Source organism: Eretmochelys imbricata, chromosome 14, assembly GCF_965152235.1.
Source record: "Eretmochelys imbricata isolate rEreImb1 chromosome 14, rEreImb1.hap1, whole genome shotgun sequence".
Taxonomy (NCBI): domain Eukaryota; kingdom Metazoa; phylum Chordata; order Testudines; family Cheloniidae; genus Eretmochelys; species Eretmochelys imbricata.
Window position 1 is genome coordinate 12,827,231 of NC_135585.1, and position 16,660 is coordinate 12,843,890.

The window sequence follows — 16,660 nt, forward strand, 5'->3', positions numbered from 1 at the left end:
AGCTTTGCCTATATTGTGTCTAGTTTGCAAGTAAAATATTTGTCTGGTCAGCCTGCAAACTCGCCTTTCAATTGGAAAGCCCAAAACTGTTATTTCTAGCTCTTGCATCACCAATAAAGATTTTTCAATTGAAACATGAAGCAGTCCACTTATTGGCCAACACAGGTCCATAAGGTCAGATGAGACTGGGCTTCAGATGCTATATTGACATCCTTAATTACTGAATGTGGGAGAAGCTTTACTCAGAGCTCCCCTTGCATGTCATTGGATTTTGTGGAGGCTAGAAATCTTTGGTTTTTCCTTTGGGCACATGGGCTCTCCCATGCTCAGTTATGGATTTTGGAGTTATGGAGGTTTTTGGAATAAGGAGGAATCAATTTGTGGTGTGGTTGATCTTTGAACTCACTGAGTAGGTGGGAAAAGCAGCTATGTTTCTTGGGAACAGTGGAACATTCTATGACAATAGTGATCTTGATGGGATATTGGACCTACTTTCTGGCAGTTGCCTCCACCTATGGAACTTCTTGCCACCAGAGCCCAACATAAGTACAAATCTTCGTGGCTTTAAGACAGAAAGACTTATCTTTCTGCCATAGTTTTCTCACAGTGATGATAGTAATATAAGCTGTTTTGCTGAAGAGAATGAAAGAAAAGGTACCAAAGAGAACCCATATTAGCTTAACTTGTTAGATCTTCTAGTTATTGTGGTATAAATACCTAGATATCTATTCCTGTTGACAGAGAGGCTGCTGAAAACATCTGGTCCCCTTTACTCTAAAAGCTAGTGTACATACAGAAATTGTACCCATTTAGCCTAAATCTGTTAAATTAAACTAGTACAGTTTGTGTGTGTGGACTATCATCACTTAAAAATGGTTATATCCATTTCGCTTACACCTGTAAATTTACAAGCACAAGCGTAGGGCATGGCTACACTGGAAACTTCAAAGCACTGTCGCGGGAGTGCTTTAAAGTGTGAGTGTAGTCACGTGTGGGTGCTGGGGGAGAGCTCTCCCAGCGCTCCTGGTAATCCACCTCCACAAGGGGATTTTTCACCCCCCTGAGCCACCAAGTTAGTGCGCTATAAAATGTAAGTGTAGCCAAGCCCTAAATGAGTATAAGGCCTAGTCTACACCTAAACTTAGATTGACCTTGCTGCACCGCTCAGGGATTTGAAATATTTGAGACCGTGTATGACATAGCTAGGTTGACCTAAACCACACTGGAGATGCAGGTAGGTTGATGGAAGAATTCTTCTGTCAACCTAGCTACTGCCTCTCGAGGGTGGATTTACTACAGTGACAGAAACGCCCCTTCTGTCACTGTAGTAAATGTGTACTACAGCTCTGCAGTGGCATAGCGGTAGCACTTGTAGTTTAGACATACCTCAGGGCTGGTCTTCACTCGGGGAGATCAATGCTGCTGCAATGGATGCAGCAGGGATCGATTTAGTGGGTCTAGTGAAGACCCACTAGCTCGATAGCAGAGTGTTCTCCAGTCAACCCCGATACTCCGGGTCTTGGAGAAGAGTAAGGGAAGTTGACCAGAGAGCATCTCCTGTCAGTGCAGTGCAGTGAAGACACTGGGGTAAGTCGACCTAAGCTACGTCAACTCCAGCTATGTTGTTTCACATAGCTGTAGTAGCGTAACTTATGTTGACTTACCCTGGTAAGTGAAGACAATCCCTCAGTGACCATACACAGTTGCACTAGTTTAATTAAATCAGTATAAAATCAGATCATTATGTTTGGTCTGCACTTAAGGGTTAGGTCAATACAGCTACATTGGTCAGGGGTGTGAGGGGGAAAAAACCACATGCTTGACTAATACATGCCAACCTAACTCCCAATGTAGACACAGCTGTATTGACAGAAGAATGCTTCTGTTGATGTAGCTACCATCATTTGGGGGGGTCATGTTCCAGTACTGACGGAAAAACACCTTAGTTAGTGTAGGCTGTCTACACTATGAGGTTATGCTATTATAACCAAGCAACATAGCTATGCTGGTATAGTCTCCATAGTATAGGCATATCCTAACACATAGTGGTACAGCTTTGTGTGTACACCAGGCCTAAGTACAATAATGTTCTAAATACAAGAAAATCATTCCAAACAAAATAATGTACAAATTCATGATTGTTCACTGGGGGAAGAAATCTTATGGTTTATGTATCTTCATCGTTGTTAATTTTCAAAACTGATGAAGGTGGCAATAGCCTAAAACTGTTTTGCTACTTCCAATTTAAAAGGAACAGAGCAATCTGTGTTAGCAAGTTTTCTACTGTCAAAAATATTGATGCTTGGCACTTATTGCTCGTATCTCAACTCAGCTGCTCTGTATTCACATGCTCTCATTTGAAAGTCTCTGGTTCTTCTCAAAACTTTGCCCAAGGCTTCATTTACTGATCTTTGAGGGATTCATGTATATGTTAGTATGAGCACAGGAATATAATTCAAGAAGCCATTTAGCCCCTGACTACTGTATTTCTGATTTATTTAGGAAGGTTATATTTAGATAAAGGTGCACCATAATTGTTACTAGATCTTGCAGCATTTGGGAAGATTCTTTAGATTCATTAAGATGTCAACTTGAAACTTTAAGTGTTTTAGCCTGGAATTGCCTTCACGCTCTTGATTGCATAGCAATTTTCTTGGATGTGATACGGTTTCATTCAATTAATGGTAACTCTTTGAAGACAACGTTATGACTTTCTGTGAGATCAAGTACCTCTTCTATGCTAAACTTTACTCTGACGTGTATCCCCAGTGTCAACTTAAGCTTTGGGATAGGAGTATTGCACAGTGCAGAAATAATACAATCCCCCTTTTTCGTAATGTTTGACTGCAGATTTTTTTTTGAGTTAGATAAGACCATTAACACATTGAAAATTGTTTTTTTCAAACGTCCTTGCCTTTTCTTTGTACTTTATGGTTTTGAATATCAGAATGCCTCCTTAATCATTCATTCATTCTTGTTTCTGAAACCTCTTCCCTATTATGGGAATGTTCTCATGGGACTGAATGTAAATCTGGCCCTAATAATTATGTCTACTGCAGAAATTCACTGTCTCTGAAATCCTCTGTAAAGCCCAAATCATGTTATGTTTTCTTTGACAATTGAGCCACACTAGATATCTGTTACTGTTTTGAGATGGTAGATTCTGTCTAATCTAAGTTATCCACCATTAACTGTCTTGTACGCTTTCATCATACTAGAAGCACATTTTGTAGAATTAATTCATTTTATCCATTGTTTTAACTATAATTCTGCAGTTTAGCTCTTGTGCATAAGATCTTGGCCTGATCTTAGAGGCTTACTCTCAGAAAAACTACAAATCATACTTGCTTAAGTGATACTTCCAGTGATAAATTTTCATATTTAAACTCTAATTTTGAGGCTTCCTGGATCTCCAATAAATGACTAAATACTGGACTGTTAGGCAATAACATTGTTCTCTAATTGCTCATAACACTTAAATTAATAGGACTGCATATAAGTATATCGTGGAATTAAAAGCTCTTGCTTTTTGTACTGGAAGACTTTCTACAGCTAACACTTAATTTGAATTTAAGAGCCTAGATTTTGTGGGGTACAATATCCTGTTAGAATGTAGGTATTCTTACATAAACCCTAAGTGCTGCTGCTTCAGAACACTAACCTCATGAAGCAAATATCACATTGCCTAGTTTTGTAGAAAATTGATTAAACCCCATTGTGCAACAAAATAACTACAAAACACTTGGGTCTTCAGAACATTCTTGTTGAGCACTAACTTTAAAAAAAAAAAAAAAGTGTAACTAAGTTGCGGTCTAGAATTGCAGCAATAGAAGCTGAAGTCTTATTTGCAATATATTGGGGCACAGACAATTACAGGGCAATTTTCTCCCTGCCTGTCATATCCATTGGTTTGACCGTGTAACCTCCCCTGGAGGAATCAACCCGTAGTGCAGTGAGGTATTTGGTGCAATGCCATTCAACTCTTGAACTCTTGCAAGTCTGGTACTGGTGGACCTAGCTGGAATGGCTTTGTGGTTTGACACCCCCCCCCCCCCCGTCTCCTAGGAATGAATGAAAACCACCTACTAATTTCACATAAATTGCAAAACTGGACATCAGATGGTCAAACTCTGGGTATTACTCACTTGAAGTTGAGCAAGGCATTCAGCCTCTATTAAAAATTATTTATATAGCACCAGAAAAGGATGAGGATCCAGCTGACACTGTCTAAAAATGTTTTCTAGAAAAACCTTGTTATTGGTTTCAGTATCAATCCTTTATTTGACTTACTGCACTCCACTGATTGTTCCTCTGTATTCTGTGAAAATCGAGAGCCCACTAGATGGAGCAGAGCTACAGTCAGAGAACTCGTCATAGGAGTCAGTCACATTACAGAACTGGAGAAAAAAATGTAGTAGAAAATCACAACAACATAATGGATCAATGTGCTTTAAACTCTACTCATGTGAAGCCTATTAATGAAAATGACTAAGAGTGGCGGGAAAAGGTTTAGTCATAAACATTACTTGACCAACATCAGCACTGACGTATTTCTCAGGGGAAAGTTAACAATAAAAGGTTTAGCTACTGCCAAGGCCTGATAAGGTACAGATTTGTTAAGGATCTCTCGTTTGTTAAATTTTAGACTGCCTTCTAAATTTTGCTTATCAAATAAACTTCAGTTGCTGTAGCTGAGTTACTTACAGCAAAGGGTGTGTAAGATTTTAAATGTCTTTCTGGATTTTATGTTCTGGCTTGTCATTGGTGGTAACTTTGCTTCTTTTATAAAGTTAATCCGCTGAAGTTTTAGCATCACTGTTCTGGTATTGAGCTCTTTTAGAAACAGCAAAATTTTGTATCCTGATTCTGTTCTTCACTCTGTTTCTCCCCTCTTCTCTCCCCCACCCCCCCATTAGTTATATCCCTGCTTCTGCAGCACTACCTTGTCCTTTTTTCACCCTGTAGTCACTGTCAGGATGCTCCATTACTTTTGGAGGTAGGTTGGCTAAACAGTGTGGTAGATTCAAGCTGTTCTGGCAGAAATTGTCTTCGCATGTGTCTTTATAGTGTAGCTCAGCAGGGCTTCACTTCTTGGGCGTGGGGGGGATCCTAGAGTGCCACTGTTATATAAACATTAAATGAAAATAACATGGATTTTAGATGACCGCTTATTTAAAAAATGTCACTGTCAAATTTAAGGATTTTCAGTGATAGTTTGTACTCGATCAAATTCGGAAGTTAGTGGGACTTAAAGCAACAGTAATGGACACATTAAAGTCCAAAGGTAATGGATGTCAGTTCATTTTATGGAGTTCTGCAAGCAAGAAACTGAATATATGCACATTGCTATTTATTGAGAACAAGAATTGTTGTCAATGTAAAAACTTTAACTACAGTGTAGAGAAAGTATTAAATGTGAACTATTTGAAGGTGTTTAAACTCTTGCCAAGGAACTGAGGTTACTACTTGTCTTAAACAGTATGTTTTACCCCCAGATTCTGTCTAGATTTCTTACTGTTTCGTAGTTAAACGCTTGTGTTGAATCAATTTAGTTTTTCCCTGCCAAGGTTGGGGTGGTCAGCCTATCAGGTAGTCACTAAAGAACATGTGTGTTCTGTATCTTTTAAAGTTGGTGTGAGACATGCTGTTAGGGAATCAGTTGAAGGAAGATTGTCCAAGGAGAACCTTTCAGAATGGGCTTAAGTGGCATGCAAGTAAGGCCGACCAATAAATGGGATCTCTTTGCCCTGCCTGCACAGCAGGAACTGAAAATTCCTCTTGAGGAGGCATCTGATCAGTTGGATTTGGCTTTCTAGCAGGTTTGTTTCTCTTTCTCCCCCTTAGGCTAATCAGCAGTTTGAGGCAGAGGACAACAAACAGATGGAGGGTGTTCCAAACTTGGCAAAAGCCATCAAACTTGGGAGGTAAGCTCTGATTTTTGAACAGGCAGGGCAGGCAGCTTTCATTGCCTAATTGTTCATACTTGTTCTCAGGATGGAGGCGGAAGTTCCAAATGCTTCACCTCATTTTCCCTTAATACTTAATTTCCTGTTTTGAGGCTTGCTTGGTTTAGTTTGAGATGAACTGGATAAGTTAAATCAAGGAGGCATAGGTTTTCATATGGAGTACTAGTATTTCAGATATTTGGATACTGTTTCACTGTGTGCTGTATATCAGATTGCAGATGGGCCTTGATCATATATTAAAGTGAACATTTTTGTTCATGGAAGCTTTGTTTTTCCAATGGAATCTGTTTTCTTTTCAGTCTAGTGTTCTGATTTTTAGAATATTTACAATTTGGTTTACATACTATAGTCAAAGCTGACTAATATTGGTATAGATGCAGAACTTCATTGAGGATTTAGAGCTCTGTATAAAATTGAAATGTCCAAAAAAAATTTTAAAAATTTCTTCCTTAAATTGATGGATGCAGATTCTTCTACTGTTCAGGATAGTATTTTTCAATGTGTAAAACACTGTTTAAATGAGCTAGATACAGTGTTATTTAGTAGGTGTGTATTATACCTGGGAAGATGGACCTTTTTAGAATCTCTACTCTGCAGTATTGCAAAATCAATATTGAACTTGTAATGTGCTATGATAAATTGGGCTACAATGAATTTGGAGGGCTTTCAATTCACTTCACTAATTCTAATTTTTTCTGAAATTGAGTTTCTCAGATCTTGCATATCACCAAACTAGACTTCAATCTGTGAAGAACATTAAACAATAGAAGTAATTGAAGTAAACGACTATTTCTTTGTGGTTAGATACTCTTGATAGCTGACACCAAGTTTAGTACAGATTAAGTCTGATGAAAGTTGCTCAATTCTTGATGCTCTTGGCTGTCTTAAATGGCAGCAGATAATGATCTTGCCAACTCAACTTTTTAAAATACATGTGAATGTAATTATATATAAGGCTAACTGTTAAACCTCTCCATTCATCTGAATAGTTACATTTGGCTAGTAGGAAAATTGAGAATGGATTTGTTTTCAGCAATTTAAGTATTTATTTCAATGAAAGGACCAAAACAAGTTGTTTTTAATCTCTGCTTGAACTTTTCTGTAGGCTTCTTTGACCCCACCATCCTTGTGGTGGTATCTTTTTAAAATATTTTTCTAGCCAGAAATAGGGGTCTGAGACATTGGAGTGCAAAAGGAACTTTTTCAGTTGCTTTACGATCATTTCTTTAATATAATCTCAAATGTCTTCACTTTTGTTTTAAACCCCTTCCATGTGAGGCTCCAGGTTGTCCCAAATGGCATTATAGTTCGCCTACCCCAACAGTGCTTTGCTCCACTTACAGTGGCTGTGAAGTAGCGTAGACTAAAATGGATGTTACCTGGATGATTTCAGACTACTTCTCTGCTCCATGTGCAAGCTGAGCAAAATGAGGCAACCTTCAGACTTAAATTTGTTGCCCTGGTGGTATTCTTGCCAGTCTAAAGGGCTTTGTGTACTGCCATCTAGCCTGTTGCTGTGGTAATGTCCTGTTTCTCTTAGGATTAGGAGACCCATTTGTAAACCCATATTAATTGCTAACCTTTTATGTTTCTTTTTTGGACCAGATTCTGATACCCTTACTCGGTATCTTAGAGTTTTATACTGTTGCTTATCAGTGTTGTATCTGAGCATCGTCTGTGTAAAATTTGATAGTAAGAGTGAAGTTCCTAATGGGTTGCATGGGCTGCCTGATTCTCCCTTTTTAAGTAAAATATCTTGGGGTTGAGAGTGTTTTGGGTTTTGTTTTGCTTCATTGGCTTTTTATGGGGTTGTTGGTTTCTAGAGAGTGAGTCATGTCTGAGTAGAAGGGATTGTTCGTTTTGAGTGTCATTCAGAAGATGTTGCAGTGTTGGCTAAAGATCGACAGGCTCCTTTCCCCATTCCAGGGTTTGCCCATTTTCTCCCCATGGCAGGGCCTGTGTGCTCCCATTCTCCCACCTGCCAGGGGCTGTGTGCATACCCTAATTTGTCCCCTCTCCCCTCCCCTCTTTTTCTGTTTGGGTGATTAGTCATTCAGGACATCAACATGTTAAACTTTATTGGGAGGATGGACTGAAATGAGGTGGGAGTATTATGTTGGAATGTTGTGCAGTTTTTTTGATCGATAGAAAACTGCAGAGGTGCTTGAGGCTATGATGAAAAGCTGGCAGGGGCTTCAGGTGTCTCATTTTTTCCTCTTCTGGTTTCCAGTTTTCCCCAACAATCAATAAGGCTTTGGCCACTGATGCGTAGAACTTTCCATGAAATTCTGTAATTGATCAGATGTGGCATTCAAAAGTTATTACATTAGACAGAAAGACAGAAAAATGCCATCAAGTTGAGTGTCAGGCTGTAACAAGCTTGACCAGCAAAGCCCAGGATGAAATGCATGAGCAAGAGACTAGGCATTCAGTTGAAGGCATCTTGCTGAGGAAAGAACTCCAGAGATTAGACTAAACCAGAATTAGACATTTCAGTCACATTGCAGGTCCTTCTAATAAAATGTTCACAAATAGAATGGTTATGAAATAAATCTGTGTGGGTGGGCATCCTGGGTCTTCAGTGCCTGCATCTAGTGAATCTGTCACCCATAGCTTGAATTATGGAGCTGCCATTCTTGTTAAAATAGGCCCAGTGAAGGAGGCAAATAGCCTAATTTGGGATAGAGCTAGGATACCATCAGTGATCTTAAACTATTAACCACAGTAAATTGTAGAAAGCAGATTTTACTGCTGATTTCATTTAGGTAGGCTGTAGACTGCTGTGATCAAAATGAAGTGTTGGGAATTAGTCTCTCATGGTTTACTGTAAAGTGATAGTCTATAGTCATTTAAATGTGGTGTGTGTTTAGGTCACCTCTGGTGAATTCTGGAAGATCATTATGAGCCAGTACTAGTTAAGACATTAGTCAGAGGACTTAAACTTGTATCAGTGTGTGTTTTTGTGCTAATCGCCATGTGTGACTGTAGTGAATATAATCTTCTACTCACCAGCACTGAGAAGCAAAATTTCAAACCCAAGCCATGATTAGGTTAACATGATTAACATTATCTAGGTCCTGATGCTATTTCAGTATACTTGGAAACTGTTTCTAAGGAAGGGAATAGGTCTCCCAAAATATGAAGCCAATTAGCAATGCTATTTGCACTTCCTGATTTCCAAACTGCTTGCTTGAACTGAGGCAGTTTTTGAGCACCTGAAAAATGTCATTGGCTATGAGGGCAAAAGGGAATGACCATAAGACTCTTAAAAGTCCTAAAGCTGATGATTTGACAAATGTGTCCTACGTATTAGTGACAGGAAAAACTAAGGTGAGCCAGTCTTGCTTGTTTTAAGTATTTCTACAGTATCTTTCTGTCTGACCAAGGCTTAGTTAACTTAGATTGTAAATTGATATGCTGTGGTCCAGCTATACTAGAAGATAATAGTCCAGACAGTCTGATAGAGTAGGCAAAAGTTGGCTTTTCAAATAAAATCTGTTTCTCTGGATACTTACCCAAAGCTTCCATGCCCTTATCTTCTCTCCCTGAGTGTTCAGAATGGACATTGCCTCTGACTGACCAATTAGATTCTTCTCATCTGCTTTATTCTACAGTGCACTGATAATTTCTTTAGAAACGCACAAAAAAGTATCTTGCATCCTATATCAAGCCTTTCAAAATTAATGTTCATGTATTTATTGCTATTATATGCCATTATGTGCATTAGATTTTTTTCCTGTATTGTAAGATTGGTTCATAGGGGTATATGTGTATACTTTTGAGCAGTTTGATATTTATAGCTAGAGTGCAAAGGGTCTTGTCAAATACTTTAATGCTCTTAGAAGAGCAAGATGAGATTAGAGAGTAATGTTGATCTAAGTGCACAGACAATTACAGGTTATGGTTACACCTTTTGAATCTAGTTTTAAAATGTTCAGATTGAATAGTATCTATATAAAGTACCTATATAAAGTATATCCTATGTGCAAATGTAGAAAATGTGGGGCACTAAAAAGGTGCATTGAGAAATATTGATGATAGGAGCATGCTGGCAATAGTAGAAATGCACAAATTGCGGAGAAAATATTGGCTTAGGTCTTGTGATACTGTGGTGTTTGGCACTGAGTCTACAGCTGCAGACAGACTGGTAACTATATTATAAATCATCTTGAGGGGTTTAAACGGGGCAAGTGAAAGAAGAAAACCTCAGCTAGAAAATGTGGAGCACTTGCCTAAATCAAAAGAATACATAAGTGTGTTACTCTCTCACATTCCACAAACTAAAAGTTAGAGTTGACAAACTTGTAATGGCGGGGGGGGAAGGGAAAAACAAGACTTTTAGGTAAGGCCTTCAATAAACTAATTGCAAAATAGGGCAAAGTAGACACAAAAATAAACAGAAGTGTTGTCACTAATAGCTTATATTGAAATGACATGATGAGCACTGCAGAAGGCCATGACTGACCATTTTGGTTGGAAAAAAAGAATTTATAAGAACCTTCCTAACACTCTACTGAATATGAGAATTACATTTTTTGTTATGAGAGTTAGTGTGAGAATTCCAATTACAGTTGAGTTAGGAGCTGAAAGTGTTAAAACCAAGGGTAACCGTGGCTTTCTCTACTGAGAGCTGCAGAAGATCCTGTACTGGTACTTTGTTCCTTTTCAGAATGGGACAGAAAACATACTTGTTTTACTTCTAGCCCATTTCTAAATTGAGGGGAGCAGCTGATCAATTTGGTATATCTTTGACATACCAATAGTACGCAGATTTAAAGTACTCCTTCATTTAAAAAAAAAAAAAAAAAAGTAACTTGCACTTTGAAAGGTAGCCAGAAGGTTTTTAAATAAAAAAACAAACAAAAAACAAACAAACAAAAAAACCAACCAACCAACATTTTAATTGAGAGCTAATTCTAACGTGGGTCTGGCTGTTCAGAATTCTACTTACACTAAAAATGTCGTGTAAAGAGAACACTGAGTTGTTAAACTATTTGGAAGCAAAGTGTGGTATAGGGAATACTATAACATTGGAGATAACTTGGTCTAAGGCCAGGTCTGCACTACAGACTTACATCAGTGTAACTTAAGTCGCTCAGGGGTTTGAAAAACCTACCCCCGAGCGATGTAAGTTTTACCAACTTAAGTGCCAGTGTGGACAGCACTATGTCAGTGGGGAAGAGACCTAGCTACCGCTGCTCCGGGAGGTGGAATAATTATGCCAAGGGGAGAGCTCTCTCTGATCAGCATAATGCATCTGCACTAGCAGTGCTATATCGGTACAGCTGGGTCCCAGTGGTAATTACGCTGTAGTCTAGCTCACTGTAGTGTCTTCACTACAGTGCTACAGCTGTAGTGTATGTGAAGACAAGCCGTAACCAAAAACCCTATTAACTTTAATCTTGTGAATTAAGACTTCACTGATGGCTAAAAGTTTTCTAAGTTGTATTTTAATAAACTTGAGATTAATTTCAGTACATATTTGTCTTCAAATGTAAGCACTCAAAGAAAATGAAAAGATTAGTTTTGCATCTGCAGGATCATTACTTTAATATACAATGGAGCGCAAGGGTGACCTCTTAAAGATAAAGAACGTCTGTTATGGCTTGTGGAATACAGTAAGTTATTGCCAAATTATTAATATGCTATGTTACAGTGATCTAAAACATCTGGTTAATATTTGCTCTCATTAAAACCATTTAAAACTCTTCAGCTGAGAAATATAGATTTGATTTAGACCTGTGAGTTGGCTGCCTGTTTATGCAGAAGAAAAGCTTTCTAGATTCCAGGGCTAGAAGTTACCATTCTGATCATCTTGTGTGACTTGCTATGGGTAATGCCAACAGATCTAGGTTGCAGTTCTCTTCATAGACATGACCTCTGAATGCAAGATTAACAGTATAGCATGTGATAGGGTCTCTGTCGCTTCCTACTTTCTCTTGTTATGCATGTGTGAAAAAATTTTCCTGGACAAATTTAAACAACTTTAACTGGAATTCTGATGATTTAATAGTCTATTAACTTGTCTGTGAAAAACGTGATTCAGCTCCATATGGCTATTTGCAACCTTTAGGGGAAGGAGTGTGTTTTCTTTAGCAGTAGAAGGGGGAGTGAGAAAGATTTAACAAAGACAATAATAGAGCTCAATTTCCTCAACTCCATTAAGTGAGTCTTGCTGCTTGATACCCATCAGTTGGAATACCCTGACCTCTGGAGTGACAGTTGTGGTCTGTGAAAATCAGACTTCAGGACATGAAATTCTGGACTTTCAGTAGCTGGTATGGAGTCTCCTTGGGTTAACCTTAATTTTTTTTTTTTAGTTAGCAGACTTGAGGAGAGGGAGGCAGAACTGAAGAAAGAATACAATGCACTTCATTCAAGACATACAGAGGTAGGTGTCTAAGTACTCTTAATTCATTTTGATGTAAAAATACTTACACCATGTGCAAACTTAAGCTTCCTATGTATAGCAGTTAATGTCAAAGTGGAAAATGTTTAGCCATTCTAGCTTGCTAAACCATGTACACAAAATTCTGTTAATGGATTTTGACATTTTTGTTGCCAACATCCATTGTACCCAGGCTCTGTTTGGCATTTAGTAGTTTTTATTTGCCATATATGTTTTAGTGTACATATGTTTTCCAAGTTACTTTCCTTGTACAAAACTGTCAATTATATAGACAATTCTCTCATATTCAGGCCTTGTTGAAACATGAGCATCCTCATAGTTCCCATACCCCCAAAGCAGTTTTTCAAAGCAAATGTAGAAAAATGCAAACAGATGAAAAAAAGGTAACTTAATCCCCTTATTTCTGGTGTTCTGACTGCTTTTTCTACAATGCCAGTGGTTCTACTTTCTTCCTTGAGTTCATTTACCCTAGGAAATCAACTTGGTGCTGACAACCATTGTCAGGAAAGAGTTTCCCTTCATTCTTTCTCTCAACTGTTAACAGTAACTGCTAGTTGAGATCAAACCAAACAATTGTTCTCAGCCTGGTCTGTTCTTGCAGTTGAAGAGTTATAAACCATGTGAAATGGGCCTGTTACTGAATAACTATTAGCAAAGGGAAAGGAGTACTTGTGGCACCTTAGAGACTAGCAAATTTATTTAAGCATAAGCTTTCGTGAGCTACAGCTCACTTCATCGGATGGGTTCAGTGGAAAGGGTCATCTTCCTAGTGCAGGCAGGGATCCTAGCTGGCCCAGTGTTCATATGTATGCGAGAATATTTCAGTCTAATAAAACTTTAATTTGAGTACCTTTTAATTAACTAAACTTGCTATGTTTTGATATTGAGAGGATCTTTCTTGTTGGTCCTCTTATTTTCTGATTCCAGCCCTTTACTGCTCCTGTTCTTTCTTAGCTCTCCAGCAGTAGGTAATACTTGGCCTTTCAAAGTGAGAGCAATTCTGTTCTGGCCTCTTCAACTAAAAATATTGTGCCTTGAAACATGACATTTGATTACCTGTAACATTAGCTTAGTTTTCATCAATATGAATGTGAGTTAGGAGTGTGAGGCATCACAATCCTGACAATGAGTAGCAGAAAGGGAAAGGAAGCCTCACAGGGACTGGAACCATAATGTTTATGGGGCTTTCAAACAGTACAAAACAAGATGTCAACTGTATGTTTAAAAAAGTCCAAATTTTAAAAATAAAACTCGATGTTAGGATTCTAAAGACTTTACTGAATTTTTATTAACTTTAAAAGTTTAGGATAAAATTTTCAGAAGTACGTAAGGCCCATATTTTTAAGGGTATTTAGGTGTTGCAATGTTGACTGAAGATATAGACTCCTAAGTTCCTAAATCCCTTTTGAAAATGAGATTTATGCACCTAAATCAGTTGGAGATTGCAACACTGAGCATAGCAGTGCCTAAATACTTTTAAAATCTGGCCCTAAGTCTCATTTTCACAAATGATTTAGGCACTTAGCAGCCCAAGTTCCATTGATTTTCATTTAGAATTAAGCTCCTAAATGCCAGTCACTTTTGAAAATTTACCCTTAGTCTGTTATGTTCTGTAGCAGTTAATTAACCTGTTTTTTAACTTGGAAATTTGAGCCTACTGGTTGTGCACAAAGTTTTGAAGTATGTATGATGAAACACAGTATCCTTGAAACTGTATTTTCAGAAATCCATGTTTATTCTAAATATGTTTACACTATTGTAGTGTATAAATGTTAATTTTATATTGCTCTTGTTTGTTATAGTAGGCTATATATGTATATAGACTTCCATAAAATTTTTCCCAAAGAAAAATATTTTGTTTAATGCTGAAAAATAACGCTCCTAAAGTAGACTTAGTTAAAACTGTAAAACAGGAGAAACTGAAGCCACACTAAGGGGTAGGTAACTGCTTCTTCCACTAGTTTTAGTTTAGCAAAGCTTAGAGCATAATGGCTTGAGACCCTAAACTATAATAGTAGTTTGAATTTATATTTAACGTAAGGATCTCTGCTTTAAGAATCAGCCTCACAATACTGAGGTAGACTTGACATACATTTAGTAGACAGGAAAACATAGAGTGAGTACCTAGTCTTTTATTATACATTCAAAACCTCTTAGTAAAGTCATGAAGCTGACCCCCTCCCACCGCCCCCACAAAAAAAAAAGCCTGGGGGGGTGGGAAGAGAACCAGAAAAAAACAAAGAGGAGGGAAAGAGCTGTACAGAGCAAAAATCAAGACAGGACTGAATGGCTTATTTGTGGGGATGAGAAAATAAAGGAAATAAGAGGCCTAACCGGGGCGGGGAGGGGGGGAAGAATAGGAGAGGTGACTTAAGACAGAGCACTGTGGGATCCCATGATGTGGGTTGTGGAAAGTTTTTGTAGCTTCTAAAGTTAAGGGTATGTGAGGAATGTGGAATTATGCCCAGAGGATAGTCAGTGGTACAAGACTAGTACCCACAAGTCTTAATTCCTCCTTTCATATTGTTACAAGTAGGCCACACTATCCTTCTGAACAGATTGTGTAGACGACATTGCCTGTTCTTCTGGTTCTGAATAGAGTTGTCCCCCAGACAGAACAAGAACTTTGATATCTTTCCAGCTGTTGAATTTGAGTTGTAAATTTCTGAACAAATCGTTGGAAATGAACTTCACATCAAAACCAGTTAAAATTCAAATTTTGGCTCTTGCCTTTTGCTGTCCACAAGAGTTTTGTCACGTTACTACCCATCTGTGAATATTCCAAGGCCATTCCAAGCTCTGTAGTGGATTGTACTGGCCACAGATCCTTCTGCTTGTCTTTTCCCCTGCTGCCCATCAAAACTTGGCCCACTTTTCTGCTCTGTCCCTTCTAACCTATTCCTGTCATATCTTCCCTTGCCCTCCAGTCATTCCCCTCCCCCCACTGGCTCTCAGTCTTCGTCTCCAGGCTCCTCAAGCAGTCTGTCTTCCCCTGTCCCTCACCCAGCTCCTTGTCCCAGTATCTTAGCCCAGCCAGTCCCAGTTCGCCTCCTTGCTCCTTGTCAGATCTGTTTCCTGTTTCTCCCACACTGATTCCTGGCCTGCTTTGCCCAGTCCTTGTCCCCTCTTCCCTAAGCTTCTGGTCTGATATCCAACCAATACCAGCCCCCCCTCTCCTGCCTCTTGGTCTAGTCTTTTTGCCCAGCCAGCTCCAGTCCTCATCAACTTGTAGTCAGTTTCTCTTCCATCCCCTTCCAGTCCCAGTATCCTGCCGCCTTCCCCACCCCACCCCCAGTTCAGCACTTGTTTCCTTTGCATTTGAGTCAGGTGGCTGCCTGGGTGCCAGAGGGTGTCATTGAGAGCATAAAGGCAGGAGATATGGGCTCCCTGCTCTCAGTTCCAGTGCCTGGCCCCCACTCTGGGAATGGAGTATACTCAGGTGCTGTGTGGGGATGGTGCGTGCTTAGGTTAACCAGCACTAGGAGCTGAAGCATGCTCATTGAGCATAGATTCTTCAGACATTTCAGCTGTTCAGCTCTAGCACTTCTCTACTTGAGCATATGTGAACTGAGATTTTTTTTTCAAAGGCCAAAGTTAGATGGATTATCACAGGAACAGTAAAGGTTCAGCCCTTACACAGACACCACCTCTGCTCCAAAGCATAGGAGTGTTGCAGTCTCAAAGTAAAGGTTATCAGGATTATTTTTAACACTGCAATTTTTTTCCTTCGTTTTATTCTTGGAAACAGCTCAACTGTTTTGTCTGAAACGTTCTAAAAAATTTAAGACTGAGGCAGACTCATGGTCTAGAAAAATTCAGCCCAAATGATTAGTTTGGTAAAGTTATAAGCAATTGAAAACAGGGTTTTGTAATGGGAAGTGACAAGCAAGCTTAATAATAGGAGGTGCAACCAGTCCTGCCTGTAAGATATGTGGTATATTTAAAAAACTGTTCAGACTTTGAAGCACTTTCTTGCACCCTTTTGTGTTGCTTGTTTAAATTGTAAACTCGCTGGAGCAGAGACCCTGTCTCTTTATATTTATACAATACTTAGCACAATGGGCCCTGATCCTGACTGGGGCCTCCAGGCATTACCATAATAGAAATTAATATAAATGTTTAAACTTTTCTTCCCCGTTCCCCAATACTCCATTTACAAAAATGATCAACAAATGTATGTAATCAATTTAACTTGATTTAATGAATGCTAATAGAATGTTTGGAATGTCTTGTTTTTTATATAGACTTTCTTCCAAAACGGACAACAAGCTATGCAGGTTTGGTT

At 38.8% G+C, this 16,660-nt stretch overlaps 1 protein-coding gene across 3 annotated transcripts in view; it reads left to right on the forward strand.

Annotated features, from left to right (window-relative positions):
• SPAG9 (sperm associated antigen 9) overlaps nucleotides 1-16,660 on the forward strand; it is a 108,326-nt gene that overhangs the window by 20,673 nt on the left and 70,993 nt on the right. For 2 of the 3 annotated variants that reach the window (XM_077834303.1, XM_077834301.1), the window contains exon 3: nucleotides 12,287-12,357. In XM_077834303.1, the coding sequence (XP_077690429.1) occupies nucleotides 12,287-12,357 (71 nt within the window). Of the gene's footprint in view, nucleotides 1-5,850; nucleotides 5,925-12,286; nucleotides 12,358-16,660 lie in introns of those variants that run through there. The other variant, XM_077834302.1, reaches the window with a different exon arrangement.